At 38.8% G+C, this 16,222-nt stretch overlaps 3 protein-coding genes across 4 annotated transcripts in view; all 3 read right to left on the reverse strand.

The window, feature by feature from the left end:
- Positions 1–2,928, reverse strand: part of LOC6035244 (GTPase-activating protein skywalker) — an 87,338-nt gene extending 84,410 nt beyond the window's left edge. The window contains exon 1 of one of the 2 annotated variants that reach the window (XM_038251787.1): positions 2,207–2,928. The gene's annotated coding sequence lies outside the window, so the exon portion shown is untranslated. The remainder of the gene's footprint in view (positions 1–2,206) is intronic. The other variant, XM_038251788.1, reaches the window with a different exon arrangement.
- Positions 2,929–4,961: 2,033 nt separating this feature from the next.
- On the reverse strand, positions 4,962–9,270 carry LOC6035247 (microsomal triglyceride transfer protein large subunit). The gene is made up of 5 exons (XM_001845420.2): positions 8,877–9,270; positions 8,403–8,423; positions 7,731–7,900; positions 5,604–7,672; positions 4,962–5,539 (listed from the first exon to the last, which is right to left on the reverse strand). The coding sequence occupies exons 1-5, from the start codon at positions 8,917–8,919 to the stop codon at positions 5,227–5,229; spliced, it is 2,616 nt and encodes an 871-aa protein (XP_001845472.2). The 5' UTR covers positions 8,920–9,270; the 3' UTR covers positions 4,962–5,226.
- A 2,464-nt stretch (positions 9,271–11,734) lies between these two features.
- Positions 11,735–15,194, reverse strand: LOC6035248 (integrin beta-nu). Its single transcript, XM_038256385.1, has 7 exons — positions 15,008–15,194; positions 14,864–14,943; positions 14,170–14,368; positions 12,985–14,110; positions 12,735–12,926; positions 12,317–12,681; positions 11,735–12,260 (listed from the first exon to the last, which is right to left on the reverse strand). Exons 1-7 carry the CDS (start codon positions 15,075–15,077, stop codon positions 11,911–11,913), a joined length of 2,382 nt encoding a protein of 793 aa, XP_038112313.1. The 5' UTR covers positions 15,078–15,194; the 3' UTR covers positions 11,735–11,910.
- Between the last annotated feature and the right edge of the window lie 1,028 nt (positions 15,195–16,222).

The following is a 16,222-nucleotide window of genomic DNA, read 5'->3' on the forward strand; positions in this document are numbered from 1 at the left end:
AAATCTTCCAAATTTACACATTTTTTTACCGTGTAAGCGAAAAACAAATCTTTTTTTTTACTTAAATAAAATATTTCTAAACTCCTTCAGCAATTTATTTAACAAATTCTTTGAAAGTCAACATTGTTTTGAAAATTGGTTATACATTGTATAACAAGCTCCACTACCGAAAACAGGTAAAATTTTCTGTGCACCAAGATAGCAGGGAAATGTATGAAATATTTAGGGACTTTATATTTAAAAGCTTTTTTTCCGAAAGAAATAGTTTTTTTTTGCGTTTCCAGTCCGAAATATTCTAGAAGAGATGATTATAAATTCTACGATTTTATTAGACCTGAATCTGGTGATGGACACTTGATTCGAGATCCAAAAATTAAAAAAAAATGCTCTTAGATAAGCCATGACAGCTGTCTCGGATCCATTCCCTTAGAGGTTTAGTCCTTAGATTTTATTCTTTGTAAAAAATCGATATTATTTTACCAATTGAAAAAAAAAACAAGTTAAATATCAATTGAATTCTGAATCAAATATTAAGAAAAGTAATAATAAAATCATAAAGGATTCAAATGAATTCTTAAATCGAGTTTATTTTGCGTTTTTGTATTTCACACTACAGTAAACTGGTCATGTACGGGACCATCCATAAACCACGTGGACACTTTAGGGGGTGGGGGTATGGCGATTGTCCACGATCCATACAAAAAAGATGGACAATTGTCCACGAAGGGGGGGGGGGGGTTGAGATTTCCAAAAAAGTGTCCACGTGGTTTGTGGATGGTCCCTACGCCCAAATGTCCCATTAGGATGACATCGAGTTATGTGGGCAAATTGAAAATGATATAAATCCAATCAGAAACACCTTTTTTTTGGTCCCTTCTAGAGTTCCAAACAACCTTCCAAATTTCGGATTGGTTTAACCCACGAATAGCGCAAAGCGAATGAAATTTCAATGGAAATTAATATGGGGAAACATGCATTTTGACATTTTTGACTTTACAAAATTCATGTTTAAATCTTAAACAAAAAAAAGATACATAGTTTTCAAAAGTAGTGTATTCAAATAATCTTTGAAACTTACATTTTCTGCCAACATTGCCATGGAACCATGAACAAAAAAAAAAATAACTTAACTGTTGTTAGAGTTTGATGAATATTACATAAAATTGTCATAATGTTCAAAAGACATTATTTTGTTAAGTTGCACCCCAATTCGTTAAATATAAAATAGTTTGCGAAAGTTTTTGCTTGACATTGGCAGTGTTGACAAAAAGTGTGATTTTTACCGAGTTCTAAATGTCTTCTTAACTTTTGATAGAAGCAATTTAGTATTATACTGTCTTCGAGAAAAGTTGTTGATGACATCTAGAGCTATACTTTCACAGTGTAAGTTTCAAAAAATAATTAAAAAATGAATTTAGTAAATCAAAAATGTAAAATGCATGTTTCCCATTGTGGATTTCCATTGATTTTAAAATCGATTCTCAAAATTTTGATTTCGATGACAGAGAGTAGTTTGCTTGACAGATCACATTGACTAGAAAAAAAATGTATAGCAATTCCTTCTTATTCTCGTACTTGCGAGATAAGGTATTGGAGCAGAAAATACAATAAAAAAAATGGGCAATTTTAGAAAATTGTAGGATTGTCACATCATCTACAACAACAAAGTTTTCAAAGATTGCCCATAGATCATTGCCAGAGTGAGTAAACCGACTTTAACTCTTTCGCTAACATCTCCGTTGTCACATTCCAGACACACCGCGGTTGACACTTCCTTTTGCAAAGTTCATCGCGCCTCCATTTAATTGTTTATGAATCAGTAACAGTGGAATGAAACAGAGAGACAGGTAAGTTTGTACTACGCTAATAAGACTACAGCTGCAAGGATCAACAACATCGTAGCCGCAGAGCACACACCGACTGACTTATCTCGTCTTAAACCGTGTATGTTTACCTTTACTCATGATTTTGTTGACGGTGTGCAAGTTGGGTTTAAACGTGTGTTGGTATTTACTTTTCATTTCCCACACCACGCAAACACAAATTTCATTGTAAATAAATCGAGCGCCCGCTTTTTTTTTCTTTTTTTTTTGCAAACGGTGGTCAGAATCTTGTGCAACCAGAATTCTGCACCAAAGTTCATGCTCAAACAAGCAGACGTCATTAAATTCGTGCGAACCGGAAGTGAGAGGAGATTTGGACTTACCCGCAGTGCTGACCATAAATTGTTATATTTCTTCCGCTGTGCGATTCGCTACTCTTACTCTTCGTTGCAAAAAAGTAAAAAAAAACAACACTGAGTGAGTAAATGCTGCGAGCTCCGTTATCGAAAATAATTATTCTGCTTCAGCTCGCACTGCCTTGTTTCTTCTGGTAGCGGATTTTAAGACTCTCTGGTTTGACCCGATTTTGGTTGAAATCAACCCAAAAAAATTGCTGAACTGTCAACACACAAAACAGCCACTCGGCACCGTAATCAATATTTAGATCCAAGAATGCCCCCGATTTGGACCACGGGCACGCTTCACTAATCAAATAACCCCGTCATAAATTGGCAAGAACTGGCCCCACGCAATAGGGTCGACCACCAGCAAAACCACACCACTGACGGCACTATTTGCGATAAGACATTTTTCTTCCGTCACTTTTTTTTCTTCACTGCTTATCCAACCATCCGAAACATCGGTCGGACACAGTTTCGAGAGCACTATTCGTGCGAGCGGCAAGGACTTCCCCGGAAGTGGCCACCACCGGAACCGTCCGAGAATGGCAAGAAACGCACCGTTTTTTAAACTGGGAAAGAATCCACCAACTTGCCACCCGATTGACACACGCAAAGTCGCGAAACGCGGACCGAATTCATGCAAAGATTGGCATTAAATGACGACGATCGAAGGAGTTTGTACATAAAAGCCAGCCAGCGCCGAAGAAACAACCCACAGAGAGTGAGCGGGAGAGAGCGCGGAGGACTGCAAGAAGAACAAACCGAGCGAGAGAATTGTGCAAGGAAAGAGAGAGTTTAAAGGAGGAGATTACACCAAAACATGCGAAAAGTTGTTGTGACGGACAGTAAAAGTGTGCGTGATGGCGTTGTTGACATAAGAATAACATTCGATGACAGAGGAATGTTGTCAAAGTTTGACAGCTACCCGGTGCTGAAATAAATGAAAATACCGCAACAGTTCATATTATGGTGCTGTTTCACCTTAATGCAAGATAAATCGAATTACCTCAACAACTGGATTTCCAAGCTCACGAAAATGGTGGAAACTCCCAGCTCAAGTGGTCATAATTAAACCTAAAGCTCTATGAGTAATTACCTGTCTACGTATTTGCAACTCGACTTTTAATAGTATTTTTTATATTAAAACAATGTCTATGCATCGGTCTATGCAATCTTTATGTCAAAAGAAGGCACTTTGCATCATTTGTTTTTCCAAACACCCTATGTCAATTTTTATGTACAACGATAAAAAACACGATTAAAAACCATTTCTGATAACTTTTTTTTATTTTAATGCAAAAAAAATTGACAAAACAACATTTTTTCGATGGATCAACTATGGTTCCCTTGGAACGAGCTGTCAAGTAGGAGCTTTTCTGTCAAGAAGGACCGCGAGGGCAATTTTTCAAAATTGATTTAAAAATCAATTTTAAACTCTTTGTGGTCGAACAAAGGGTCATGGTACTCAGAAAAATAAGCTTTATCGCTGTTAACTATACTATCAGCAATCTAAGCTTCATTTTAGGACCCAATTTTGCGAGCTGGTCAACACGAGAAGAGTTATTTTTCTGATCGGCACCATCCTCCGGCAAAGTTTTATGTTATGGCACACGAAAAATAATAATTCCCAATTTTTTTGTATGACTTTTAATCACTCAAACTTAAATTCACATTTTTTTTAAATTTCCGTATTTTTATATGTTTAAGGAGACTAAAAAACCAAATATGGTACAAAAAAATTGAATTTTAGGAAAAAATATCCGAAATAATTTAAATATTAATTTTTAGATTTAAAATCATATTTGCAATCGAAAATGACCTCACACATTTTATGATAAAGTTTATCGTTTGCAAGTTAAAAGCATTCTTAGGCAATTTTTTTTTTCAAAAAATTAAGCAAAACATTGTAAATGGGCCAATGTTGAAATGTTTTTATCTTGGCCGAAGTCCTCAGAAAAATAATCGAATCATCATTTCATTTTAATTCTAAAATGACGGCTTCTAATCGAGGCTTCGGGTGAACGTATCTGGACTGTTTTCTGACAATTACGCTAAAAATACGTTTTTATTAGATTTCAATTAAACTGCAATTAGTTATGAATATTAAAACTCAATCTTTCATATTGACCCGAATTTGGTTAACGTTAGTTCCTTAACCAAATATTAAACTTTCTTTTTCTATTTGGCCATCAGAGTGGTCCTAGTCTGGCTCCAAAAATTTCAATTAAAAATAAAATGAAAAATTCATAATTCTTCGTCGTTTTGAAAGATTTAGCATCGAGATATGCGGTTTTGAAATGAAACAAGTGAGCCAACCAAAAATTGTGGAAAATATGCCTATTCCAGTAAATTAGCCATAGCTTAAAAAATATAGTCACAAATAATCTATTCACTTTTAAAAGCACTGTAATTTTTGGTTTTGTTACGTTCGTAATTAAAGCGGTATACGCACTTCGGAAGAAATCGGTCAAGAAAAAAGTCAAATGGGCAGCAGCGGCAGCGCAAGCAAGTCAGAGAGGGTGAAGAAAAGCCCCAAGAAATCGCTCTCTCTCCTTTGTTCTGCTGTTCGTAAAGATGTTTCTTGACCCCTTTCCTTCCGATCAGCATACTAGCCTTAACAGACAAAACTTTTAGCCATAAAACCTCTTGAACAATTTTGGGTCAATCTAATCTTTTACATATTATGTATATAGGATATAATGGATTTTATCTACAAATATAAAGTCAAATACAAGCATTTCCATAACTTATCCCAGTTTTATTTGCAAATCAACCTAATCACATACCAACTGTACAGCTCAAACGCACCAGTTCTCTCCTTACCACAATTTGTCATTTCAGTTTATTTATTTTTCATGGAAGTCTTTAAATTCTCCAATACACATTTTACTTCATTTCTAAACAGTAATTTTTGGGAGCAATATGGTAGCTTCGGTCGCCCTGGACCAGCTCTCCTCCGGCTGCTTCTCGTCCCGCTTCCTTCTCCCACCACTCACCTCCGATCAGCTCTTCGCGATCTTGCTGCACATGTCGTTGTTCTTTTGGTTGAGCGCATGTGTCAGGCCCGCGATCTTGCGCGAACTGCTTGTCGTTTGGACCTTGCGAAACTTGGAGCCCGGAATAGATACCGTTTTGACGGTACGCTTGTTAAGCACACTGTCCGACTGCATCAGCTTCATGCAGAGCGAGGTGTCCGAGGAAAAGTCCAGATCGGACGAGAGGTGAAGTTGGGGTTCTTGGTTGACGTCGAACTCAACGGAAAGCTTAACGAAGGAGGTTTGGAGGAGCAGGCTTCCTTGGAGGGCGATTCCGGTGCTGGAATAAAGAGTGCGATAGTTATTTGGAGACCTTGAAGATATTCTTTACAGATGAAACTTACTTTTGTTCCACCTTAGACTGTGCATTCCGTCCCCAAAGGCTCATCGTAACCTGCCCGTTCAAGTCGATCGAAATGGCGCCCAACGTGCTCAACTTCAAAGTAGCACCGTTTTGAAGAGCGTACCGTTCCTCGTTGTCCTGCAGCAGGGTGGTAGCCTGATAAGCTGGAGTCGGTTGCGAAGCGGTTCCACTCCAAACGTGTCCCATGAGTTCACCCTTACCGTCGAAAAACACCAGAGGTCGTAGCACCGAGCCCTGAAGCGTCAGTTCCATCCCGGCAATGGCGTCAGAATCGTCTTCATTCTCCTCGTCATCTCCACTGCTGACGAAGGAGGACATTCCACCGGCGAACAGCCCCAGCGTGAACATGCTGAACTTCTCTTCTCCAACCTCAAGCGCAAGATCGACGACTCCTCGCTTCAGCACTCCTCCGCTCATTTCCTGGAGTGATTCCAGCGATGCGTTGAACGACGGAACCGTGGAGTAGGTTCTGGTGAGGGCAGTGGACAATCCCCGTGCACCGAGCACGTGGTAGTTGTTCAGCTTGGAATCCCGCAGGATGACCTTTCGCAGCATATCGGCAAAGTCCGGACAGCGGTCCGCCAGCATTCGTAACTTCTGCAGCAGGTATTGCTTCACTTCGTACACTTTGTCTGAGGACTTCAGGTGCTGAATGAGATGAGTTAGCTCGTCCAAGTCCGGTTTGAGATCCAGAAGAATGTCCAACGCCAACGCACGTGCGCTGGAATCGTACTTCTTCGATACCTGGAAGAAAATGTCCTCGAAGATCGCTTTGAAGTCATCGTTCCACAAAAACACGGAAAACGATCGGAGGGCCTTCATCGCGGCTACGCTGATCTTTGCCGAACCTTCCAGGGCTAGCTTCGTCAGCGTGTCCAGCGTTTTGGGCGATTTCAGATTGTGCAGTCCTCGTATGAACTTCTGCTTGCACTCATCCTTTTTACATTGCTCCAGCTGTTGAAGCAAAAAGTCCTTAACCTTATCTACCAACTCTGTATCGAACGAATTGCCAGGCAGCTTCGCGTAGCGATGAGCAAGAGATGCTACTGTTTGTACAAGTGTGTCGTAGAATTTATCATTTTTGGGCTGTTTTTCAGCGGTTGCAAACAGATCTTCAATAACGGCCTTCTTCGGGCGAGCTCCAACGGCAAGCGCTTGCAGGTATCGCTCTGCGAGATAGAGTGCTTCATCGTCGTCGTAAATCAGCAAACTTTTCGCAGCCTCGTGAGATTCTTCGGTTTGAATCGCACCCAGAAGGTCCAACAGCTGGCCTTGTTGTTCCTTCATAGTTTTGGCTTTTAGAATGCGCGCAAAGTCTTCAGTTTTCGTTCTGCGTCCAGCTTGAATCAGTTGGAGCAAAGCGGACGACGACTCGTGCTTTCCGATGCGTTCGTTCGTGAGGCTCTTCTTGACATCCTTGATCATCTTAACAAGGCTATCTACTTCGACCTTAACTTCGTAATCCTCCGACAGCAGTCCAGACGGCTTAACGTCTAACGTCTTCACGGCTTCCTCAACGGTCTTGCCTTCCAGTGTTGCAACCTTGCCGTTACGTTCTTCGATCTCTAGCCGTGTGATCGACTCCACAAACGCACCCAAGTTGTCGTAAGCATTCACCAAGTACTTCAAATAATCCTGCGCTACAACCTTCTCCAGCGTTCCCTCCGTACTGACGGTAAAGTCCGTGCTACGAGCCTGCCTTTTCAAGCTTCTTAGTGGATACTCAGTCCGTTCAAAACGATCCCCACTGATCTCGCAGTTGTTCTTCGCCTTATGGTAACGAGTCGTCGAGTGTGACGTGTACTGAACATCGCACTTGCCCGAGGGATCCTCCTCGACGTACTGCCCGTCCAAGATCTGGTACTGGAACAGCGCTGCAACTCCCTTCCGGAAGTTGGTCAGCGACGCGTCGTTCTCCTTGTCCTTCAGATAAATCTTTTTCACGTAACCCAGGTTCCAGTACACGTAGAACGGTGCCTCGCTAGAGCTCGATAGCGAAGTAATCCGCTTTACATCACCAGGTGTCGTGTACAGCGTGGGATCCTCAATCTGTAACGAATTTGTCAAATCTGTATTTTGTCTAAAGTCTTCATTGAACTAATCAAACCATTATACGCAGCAGCTTGTGCTCGTCGTCACCCCAAACCGTGGCCAGGCGCACTTTGGCCCGCACGGTGTACCCGACCGTGAGGGAGGCATTCTGGGCGCTTCCCGAACGAACCTCGTTCAAGTAGCTGTACGTTTGCTCCGTGCCCAGCTGGAAGGCATCGCCGAATGCTGGAAAAATGTTGGAATGGTAATTATAAAATTAATAAAGTCAATAATAATTGTTAGAAAAACTTTTTTTTTTACTTTGTAACTGAGAATTGATGTTGATGTGCAATATTATTTTTGAAGAAAAAGTCTAGACTAAAAAAACGTACGAGTGCCATGAAAAAGCGCCATGACAGCACATGAAAGCGAATGGCGAAACCATTCAAATTCACAGCTGGAGCGCAAACATTCCAGGATCAGTCTGGATACGCGCGATGAGAGCGAAACCGTTATATTTATATTTACGCGACTCTCACCGGGACTGACCAATATCGCGGCAGCGCTTAACGATATGAAAAGGTGCAAAATATTAACGACTAGCAATACTTCAACGGTAAGAAGAATTCTCTTTTTTCGCTAGAGGGGTTTTCGAATGTTTCGGTCTGCTTGACTCAACAATCGGGCTACACTGGAAGTGTGGATTTATTTTACATGGAAAATTGTGTAAATTTTAACTGATTCTTACCTGGCGCTACGTGGCAGTATTCTGAAAATAAAACAGAAAACAATAAATCACAAATTAGCTTCTATCATGCAATGTTCAGTGAAATGCCTCTCGTGGCAACATCGAACGATCGATGCTCGCGATAAGCGCATCGAAATCAGCTGATACATCCGAAACATGCAAATCTCGTATGAATGGGCTCCGGACACGTCAACCTGTTTCACGATAGTATAGAGTGCCGGCCAGAGGATAGACCACGTTGTCTATATTTTGGTGTCTGATTCGTTTCTCTTCTCCACGCAGACACCGGCTAAAACTCATTCACTCTCCTGGCCGCAACTTCATTGCCAAGGTTAGAGGTTATCGACTCTCCGGAGATTGAGGAGAGCTTTTCTTCGAATTTCTCTCCTGGACAGGTTTGAGAATGACTTTGGGCTTTTGTTGTGACTCTTATGCAAGATGCGTTTTATAATAGTTTTGCTAGAAAATACTCACCAAACAGTGACACCAAAACGGCAATCGATGCTAGCAACTTCATCCTGATCACTTAATTCATGCAATTGAAGCACCCAACACGAAATCAAAACGTAATTTCACTTCCAAATCAGCCCAACATATCCAGCACCGCCAAGCAGAGCAGCAAAACAACTGTAAAGTTATGCACGAAATTGATTCTCGCCGTTCGTACAAACTCTCTCCACTCAAGTACGGAAGCTCTCGTTGCTCAGTGCCAGAACCAGAATCAGAGGAAGTTTTAAAGAGCTGATTGCCGAAAAGACTGACTCACTTCCAGCAATTCAAGGGATGAGGGAGGGTGATCGCACCCAACCACTATCGGCGAATGATAGGGAAGTCCCGCGCAGAAGATGCGACCGATCACCGCGAACGACAAGAGAGAACTGGCCATGGATGGATGGACGGAACTGAGAGAACAACCAACTGTTCATTGAGCCTCTGGGACTTCCAGAAGACCGGCAGAGACCGGTCATGGTGGTGTGGAGATGACGGCATGGGAAAATAGAACTTTTGGTGAAAATATAAAGCGGTGCTCTTTATTTATAATTTAAATCCTTGTATGTTAATTTAAAAAGCAACATGTTATATATATCCTTGAATTAAGGAAATACAAAAAGCAGCAACAAGTACCTGGACCGAATTCAAAATGCATCATTACAGTTATGCTTCAACCTAAAATTTTCAAACAGATAACCAAAAGTTTCAACAAATAACAAATAACAAATAACAAATAACAAATAACAAATAACAAATAACAAATAACAAATAACAAATAACAAATAACAAATAACAAATAACAAATAACAAATAACAAATAACAAATAACAAATAACAAATAACAAATAACAAATAACAAATAACAAATAACAAATAACAAATAACAAATAACAAATAACAAATAACAAATAACAAATAACAAATAACAAATAACAAATAACAAATAACAAATAACAAATAACAAATAACAAATAACAAATAACAAATAACAAATAACAAATAACAAATAACAAATAACAAATAACAAATAACAAATAACAAATAACAAATAACAAATAACAAATAACAAATAACAAATAACAAATAACAAATAACAAATAACAAATAACAAATAACAAATAACAAATAACAAATAACAAATAACAAATAACAAATAACAAATAACAAATAACAAATAACAAATAACAAATAACAAATAACAAATAACAAATAACAAATAACAAATAACAAATAACAAATAACAAATAACAAATAACAAATAACAAATAACAAATAACAAATAACAAATAACAAATAACAAATAACAAATAACAAATAACAAATAACAAATAACAAATAACAAATAACAAATAACAAATAACAAATAACAAATAACAAATAACAAATAACAAATAACAAATAACAAATAACAAATAACAAATAACAAATAACAAATAACAAATAACAAATAACAAATAACAAATAACAAATAACAAATAACAAATAACAAATAACAAATAACAAATAACAAATAACAAATAACAAATAACAAATAACAAATAACAAATAACAAATAACAAATAACAAATAACAAATAACAAATAACAAATAACAAATAACAAATAACAAATAACAAATAACAAATAACAAATAACAAATAACAAATAACAAATAACAAATAACAAATAACAAATAACAAATAACAAATAACAAATAACAAATAACAAATAACAAATAACAAATAACAAATAACAAATAACAAATAACAAATAACAAATAACAAATAACAAATAACAAATAACAAATAACAAATAACAAATAACAAATAACAAATAACAAATAACAAATAACAAATAACAAATAACAAATAACAAATAACAAATAACAAATAACAAATAACAAATAACAAATAACAAATAACAAATAACAAATAACAAATAACAAATAACAAATAACAAATAACAAATAACAAATAACAAATAACAAATAACAAATAACAAATAACAAATAACAAATAACAAATAACAAATAACAAATAACAAATAACAAATAACAAATAACAAATAACAAATAACAAATAACAAATAACAAATAACAAATAACAAATAACAAATAACAAATAACAAATAACAAATAACAAATAACAAATAACAAATAACAAATAACAAATAACAAATAACAAATAACAAATAACAAATAACAAATAACAAATAACAAATAACAAATAACAAATAACAAATAACAAATAACAAATAACAAATAACAAATAACAAATAACAAATAACAAATAACAAATAACAAATAACAAATAACAAATAACAAATAACAAATAACAAATAACAAATAACAAATAACAAATAACAAATAACAAATAACAAATAACAAATAACAAATAACAAATAACAAATAACAAATAACAAATAACAAATAACAAATAACAAATAACAAATAACAAATAACAAATAACAAATAACAAATAACAAATAACAAATAACAAATAACAAATAACAAATAACAAATAACAAATAACAAATAACATGGCCTTAGTTAGTTTTTTAACAGAAATTTAAACAAAACCTTCAATTTAAAAAAAACTATTTTTTAACAAACATATATATGAAATGATACGACGTAATAAACACCATAGAAACAAGTGGCAAGAAGTTGCGGCAAAATTGCTGAACTCCCTATCGCCTTCTTTATTTTGAGCATAATTCTCAACACAACTTTCGTTGTGGTGGGGTGACTTCAGATTGTAGCATCGTTGACCGTGTTGATGTGTAGACGAAGCATAGAATTGAGAGAGAAAAGGGGAATCATGTTTCTTTCTAGAAAGAGAGAAGCAACAAAAAACCAACAAATACATCGTTACACATGGCATGGTGTGAATCACTGCGAGGCACAATGTTTATTTCTTGGGTTATCTTAACGTTATGTTTTGATGATTTCCTTATCAACGAAATGTCTGTATTCTAGTTGAAATAACCGTTCAAATCACAGTCCCACTGTAGCTTGAACGATTGCCTACCGCAAGGCGCTACTTCAACTCACTATCGGCCATCTCCTCGGGCACCGTAAAGCTAGTAATGGGCGATTTGTACAGCGGACTCTGCATCTCGTACGCCGTCTGGTCCTGCTGCTCACGCTCAAACTGTCTGTACATGCGGTGCTCGTCGATCATCAGCTTGATCTTGAATAGCGCGATTACGATCAACCCGAGCAGAAGCGTTAGCGCTCCGATGATGAGTCCTGCTGCTCGGATGTTAAGCTTGGAGCAGTCTGTGTTGAGGATTCGTAGGATTGTTTGGTGATCTTCGAGCGCGTATGTGTACTTGAAATCGCAGGTTACCTCCTTGTGGGTGATGCGTGCAGTGCAGTTTAGGGTGTCTGTGGAAAAAAGTTTTTTTTTGTAAATTAATGCTATCATTATTTGCGATTCATACCATCTAATGTATCGAAGAACTCTGAACTGTAAAACCCTAGTTTGGTTTTGCACTCAGCTTCCAGATTATCACACTGCTCTCCCAGCTTTTGATGAATCGCACAGCGGACACAGTCATCATAGTACGAACACAGCTCCGACTCCGCTCCGGCTGTTGCTTCACAGTACGGTCCAAAGTAAGACTCGCTGCAGGTACACTTGCCACAGACGCATTCTCCACGACCCGAACATAGCTCTTCTTTTTGGGGTACCTTACAGGTTCCCTGATCCGTAGAGCAGTCGCACTCCTCTCCGGACCATCCGTCATGACACTGACAAGCACCACAGTCACAATCTCCATGGTTGCTGCAGATCAGTCCGAAGATCCTACGAAAATTAAAGAGTTGAAGTTTTGCTAGGTAAATCGTCACCTAACTTACGGTGTACACTCCGAACACTCGCAGTGTTGTCCTTCGAAACCCGGATTGCACAGACACTGTCCGCAGAAGCACTCGCCCCGGTCGGAACAAACCGGCCCGAGTTCGTCGAACTCGCTCTCACCACGACACTGGTTCAGCAGGTCGACGCTGCTCTCAAACTGCTGCAGGTTGCAGTCGCATGTCTTGCCGATCCTTAAACAAAAAGAGTTTGAACTCGCATAAACGATAAGATCAAGTCCGATCAACTCACCATCCATGCTTGCAGGCGCACATTCCACAGCTGTAGTCACCATTTCGAGTGCAGAGATCGCTTCCCGTTACCGGTTCGTTCTGCAGCTCACACTGGCAAGCCTGGCGAAGATCGACCTCCAGCTCCACGCCTTCGTTGCTGATCAGCGTTTCTTCGATTTTCACCGTAAGGTTAGACACCGACTCGGGCGGATAGTTGATCAAGCGAACTTCAACGAAGAACTCGTACTCCTTGCCAATCTCAATGTTGTCACACTTTGAGGTCAGCTGTGGCTTGGTGTACATCCCACCACAGTCCGTTTTGTACGATATTTCGAGGTAGCTTGGGGAGTTGTCTGTGAACTCTACCTTTCTAACAAAATCTCTGTAGCCCGTGTTTACGAGCTGGAGAATGTTCGAAGAATCATCCTGCAGAGCACCGACGCTGGTAAACTCCGACATTAGGTCGTTCAGCGAACGGTAGTAATCCTGCAGTTCATCTGTTACGGCGAATATCACCGCCGTTTTGGACTTGACCAGCACCCGGTAGATCTCCTCCAAAGACGGATAGTCATACTGTAACGTCCCCGTGTACTCCCCTTCTTGTGACAGATGGCACTGCTTGTCGTTCCTCTCGGTGATCCCCGCCAGAAGACCGTCTCCAGCCATATGCAGATAACCGTTAGTCGCCAAGATCACAATCTTCCTGGTGTTCTCACCCCAGCCAATGCGATCTCCACACACCAACACTTGCATCAACGCATCCAAACCGCCCTCCAGGTTGTCCAAATTGGCCGACACGTTACTTGTCTTGAGCTTTTCAATGAACTTGTCCGTATTCTTGGTGATTTGCAGTCGATGTCGGAAACCATAAGTTGGTTCGCAAACCTCCCTCTCAGATATGCATGGATTCGCCTGACGGTGAGCTTCCGTCTGCATAAACGGCATGATCGGCTTATCGATAAAGCTGCCGAACCCCAGCCGGTAGTTCTCGGTCAAGTTTGCCAACGCTTTCGCCAGTTGATCCCCCATATTAACCAACGTGTCCCTGTCGTCCTTCATGGACCACGTCAAATCCATCAAGTAGTACAGATCCAGCGGATAGTGCTTGGCCGGTCTGTAAGTGAACTTGAAGCTGTGCGGTTCTACTAAAATACTCAAGCCGTTAAAAATTGTACCATTTCCAACATCATCCAGTCAAACTCACACTTTCCTAGCTTCATCTTGATCCGCTGCGGGCTTATCTGGACCGCCTCTAGCCGCTCCCGGTCAAAATCCCGCGGAGGATCGTTCTGGACGATGTCGAGCTTGCTGAAGTTAAAGTTCGTCTCGATGCCGCTTTCGCTGCAGTTGTTGGCGCGCAGGTCGTCCAGCGTCATGCAGCGTGATTTGTACATGCCGTAGGACTGGAAGAAGGTTCATGATGTTTAAAAAATTAATTCATTACATGATTTTACGACCATTTTGAAACAAACTTGCAACATTTTTATTTTAAATGACTGTTGAAACAATATGAATCTATCAATATTGAGAAATTTACTTCGATTAATAATATTTCATCGTAACAGTTTTATACATAGTTTAATCAACTCCAAATAACACATATTTCCAGCAGCATGACGAATTCCTACCCAAGAACGCCCCGTTATCAGTTCCTTGCCATGTTTGCTTTTCCTTGGCTTGTTTACAAACAAACCGGCTCATTTCAGTCCACCCAGACGCCTGGGACCACGCTTGAACTCTAATCGATGTCCCCCATAGCTGATTGCACGTTATCATCCGCCATACGTTGCGTTTCTTATCAACTTTCACCATGCCAAACGCGATAAGTCATTGGCTCATTTAGCTTCACAAGAATTTATCCTCTGACCTTATTACGCAACTTGGCAAGTTAGACCTACCTCATCGGTGCACCAGGCGCACGCGTAGTCCGTGTCCAGACATTCGATGCACGTCTTCTGGAAGAAACACTTGGACAAACCTGTCGGAAGCAGCAAACGTTGACTGTTAATGACTCATCTCGGGCCCAGATTGTGATAACTTACTTTGCGAGGATGCCAGCTGAATGCCGATTGCGGCGAAGCAGAGCAGTAAAGATATGATCTTACGATGCATATTTTGAGTGGAATTTTAAGCGTAAGATGGTGGAAAGTTATCACATTTTTTTAATGGAGGAAGTCAACCGTTACAACTCGTCACACCGCTAGAACTGAACCCTTTCGGGCGACGAGTTTCGATGATTTCCAGACTTATCAATATCGAAGGTGCTGGATAGGTGTGTTTGTAGTGCAACTGATAAGATATGGTTCCCATGACGATGGGGGGACATTCATAAGTCACTTTCACTAAATGTGAAAACATCAGAAAAAAAAACGCGCAGAATTCAGCATATTGATTGCATATTTAAATTCTCTATAAGTTTTAATATGGAATGTGCAATCGAAAAATAATCTTCATAAAATTCATAAAGCTAGAACAACCCTGAAAAATAATTTCGGAATATTTCCTAAATATTTGCATTCAAAATATTGAAGAATGATCCAATTATGCTGACGAACGCCTTGCACAAATTACGTGAAATTTTCTGTTATTTTGGTTTGATTTATTTCCTAGCATCATTTTAATTTTTCCGATAGCATGGATTTAAAAAAAGTCAAAATTTGCCTTTCTTTTCAAATGGCTTTTGAATAGTAAGACTTAAATGCCATGCAATTCGAAGAAGAAGATCAACAAAAACGAAACGCGCAGTATGGGATTTGACAGCGCGCATTTGCCGAAAGTGCGGCGCGTCGTTTCGAGGCTGGTATGCCACGTGTCTTTCTCGGGAATACGCGCAATAGTAGGCTATGACAAACAAACAAACAAATGAACAAACTAAACAAGATTTAAAAATTTAATTTACGAGCTATGGTTTCAACATTTGAAGAAAAAGTGTTTCAAAATGCATTTTACATTGTTCAGTTGTTTTGCAACCATTAGTTTTCAAAATATCTAAGTATTGACGAAAATTTATTTCTTTGCGAACAAAAAGTTTTTGCGATACTGTGCATTGGAATTTCACAAAAAATCTAAATATTTTTAATCCAGCTCAAACATGCTAAATATGAAAATCAATGCAGAAAAATGCATTTTGAATTGATTTCAATTGATTTAACTTTTAAATTCAATATTTTTTTTTTAGTTTTTTGAAAACTATTTTTTTTGCCCCCTGATTTTTCGAACAAATTTTGAAGAGGGGATAATTGAAACGGCCTCACTTA

This window comes from Culex quinquefasciatus, chromosome 2 (assembly GCF_015732765.1).
Source record: "Culex quinquefasciatus strain JHB chromosome 2, VPISU_Cqui_1.0_pri_paternal, whole genome shotgun sequence".
NCBI lineage: Eukaryota > Metazoa > Arthropoda > Insecta > Diptera > Culicidae > Culex > Culex quinquefasciatus.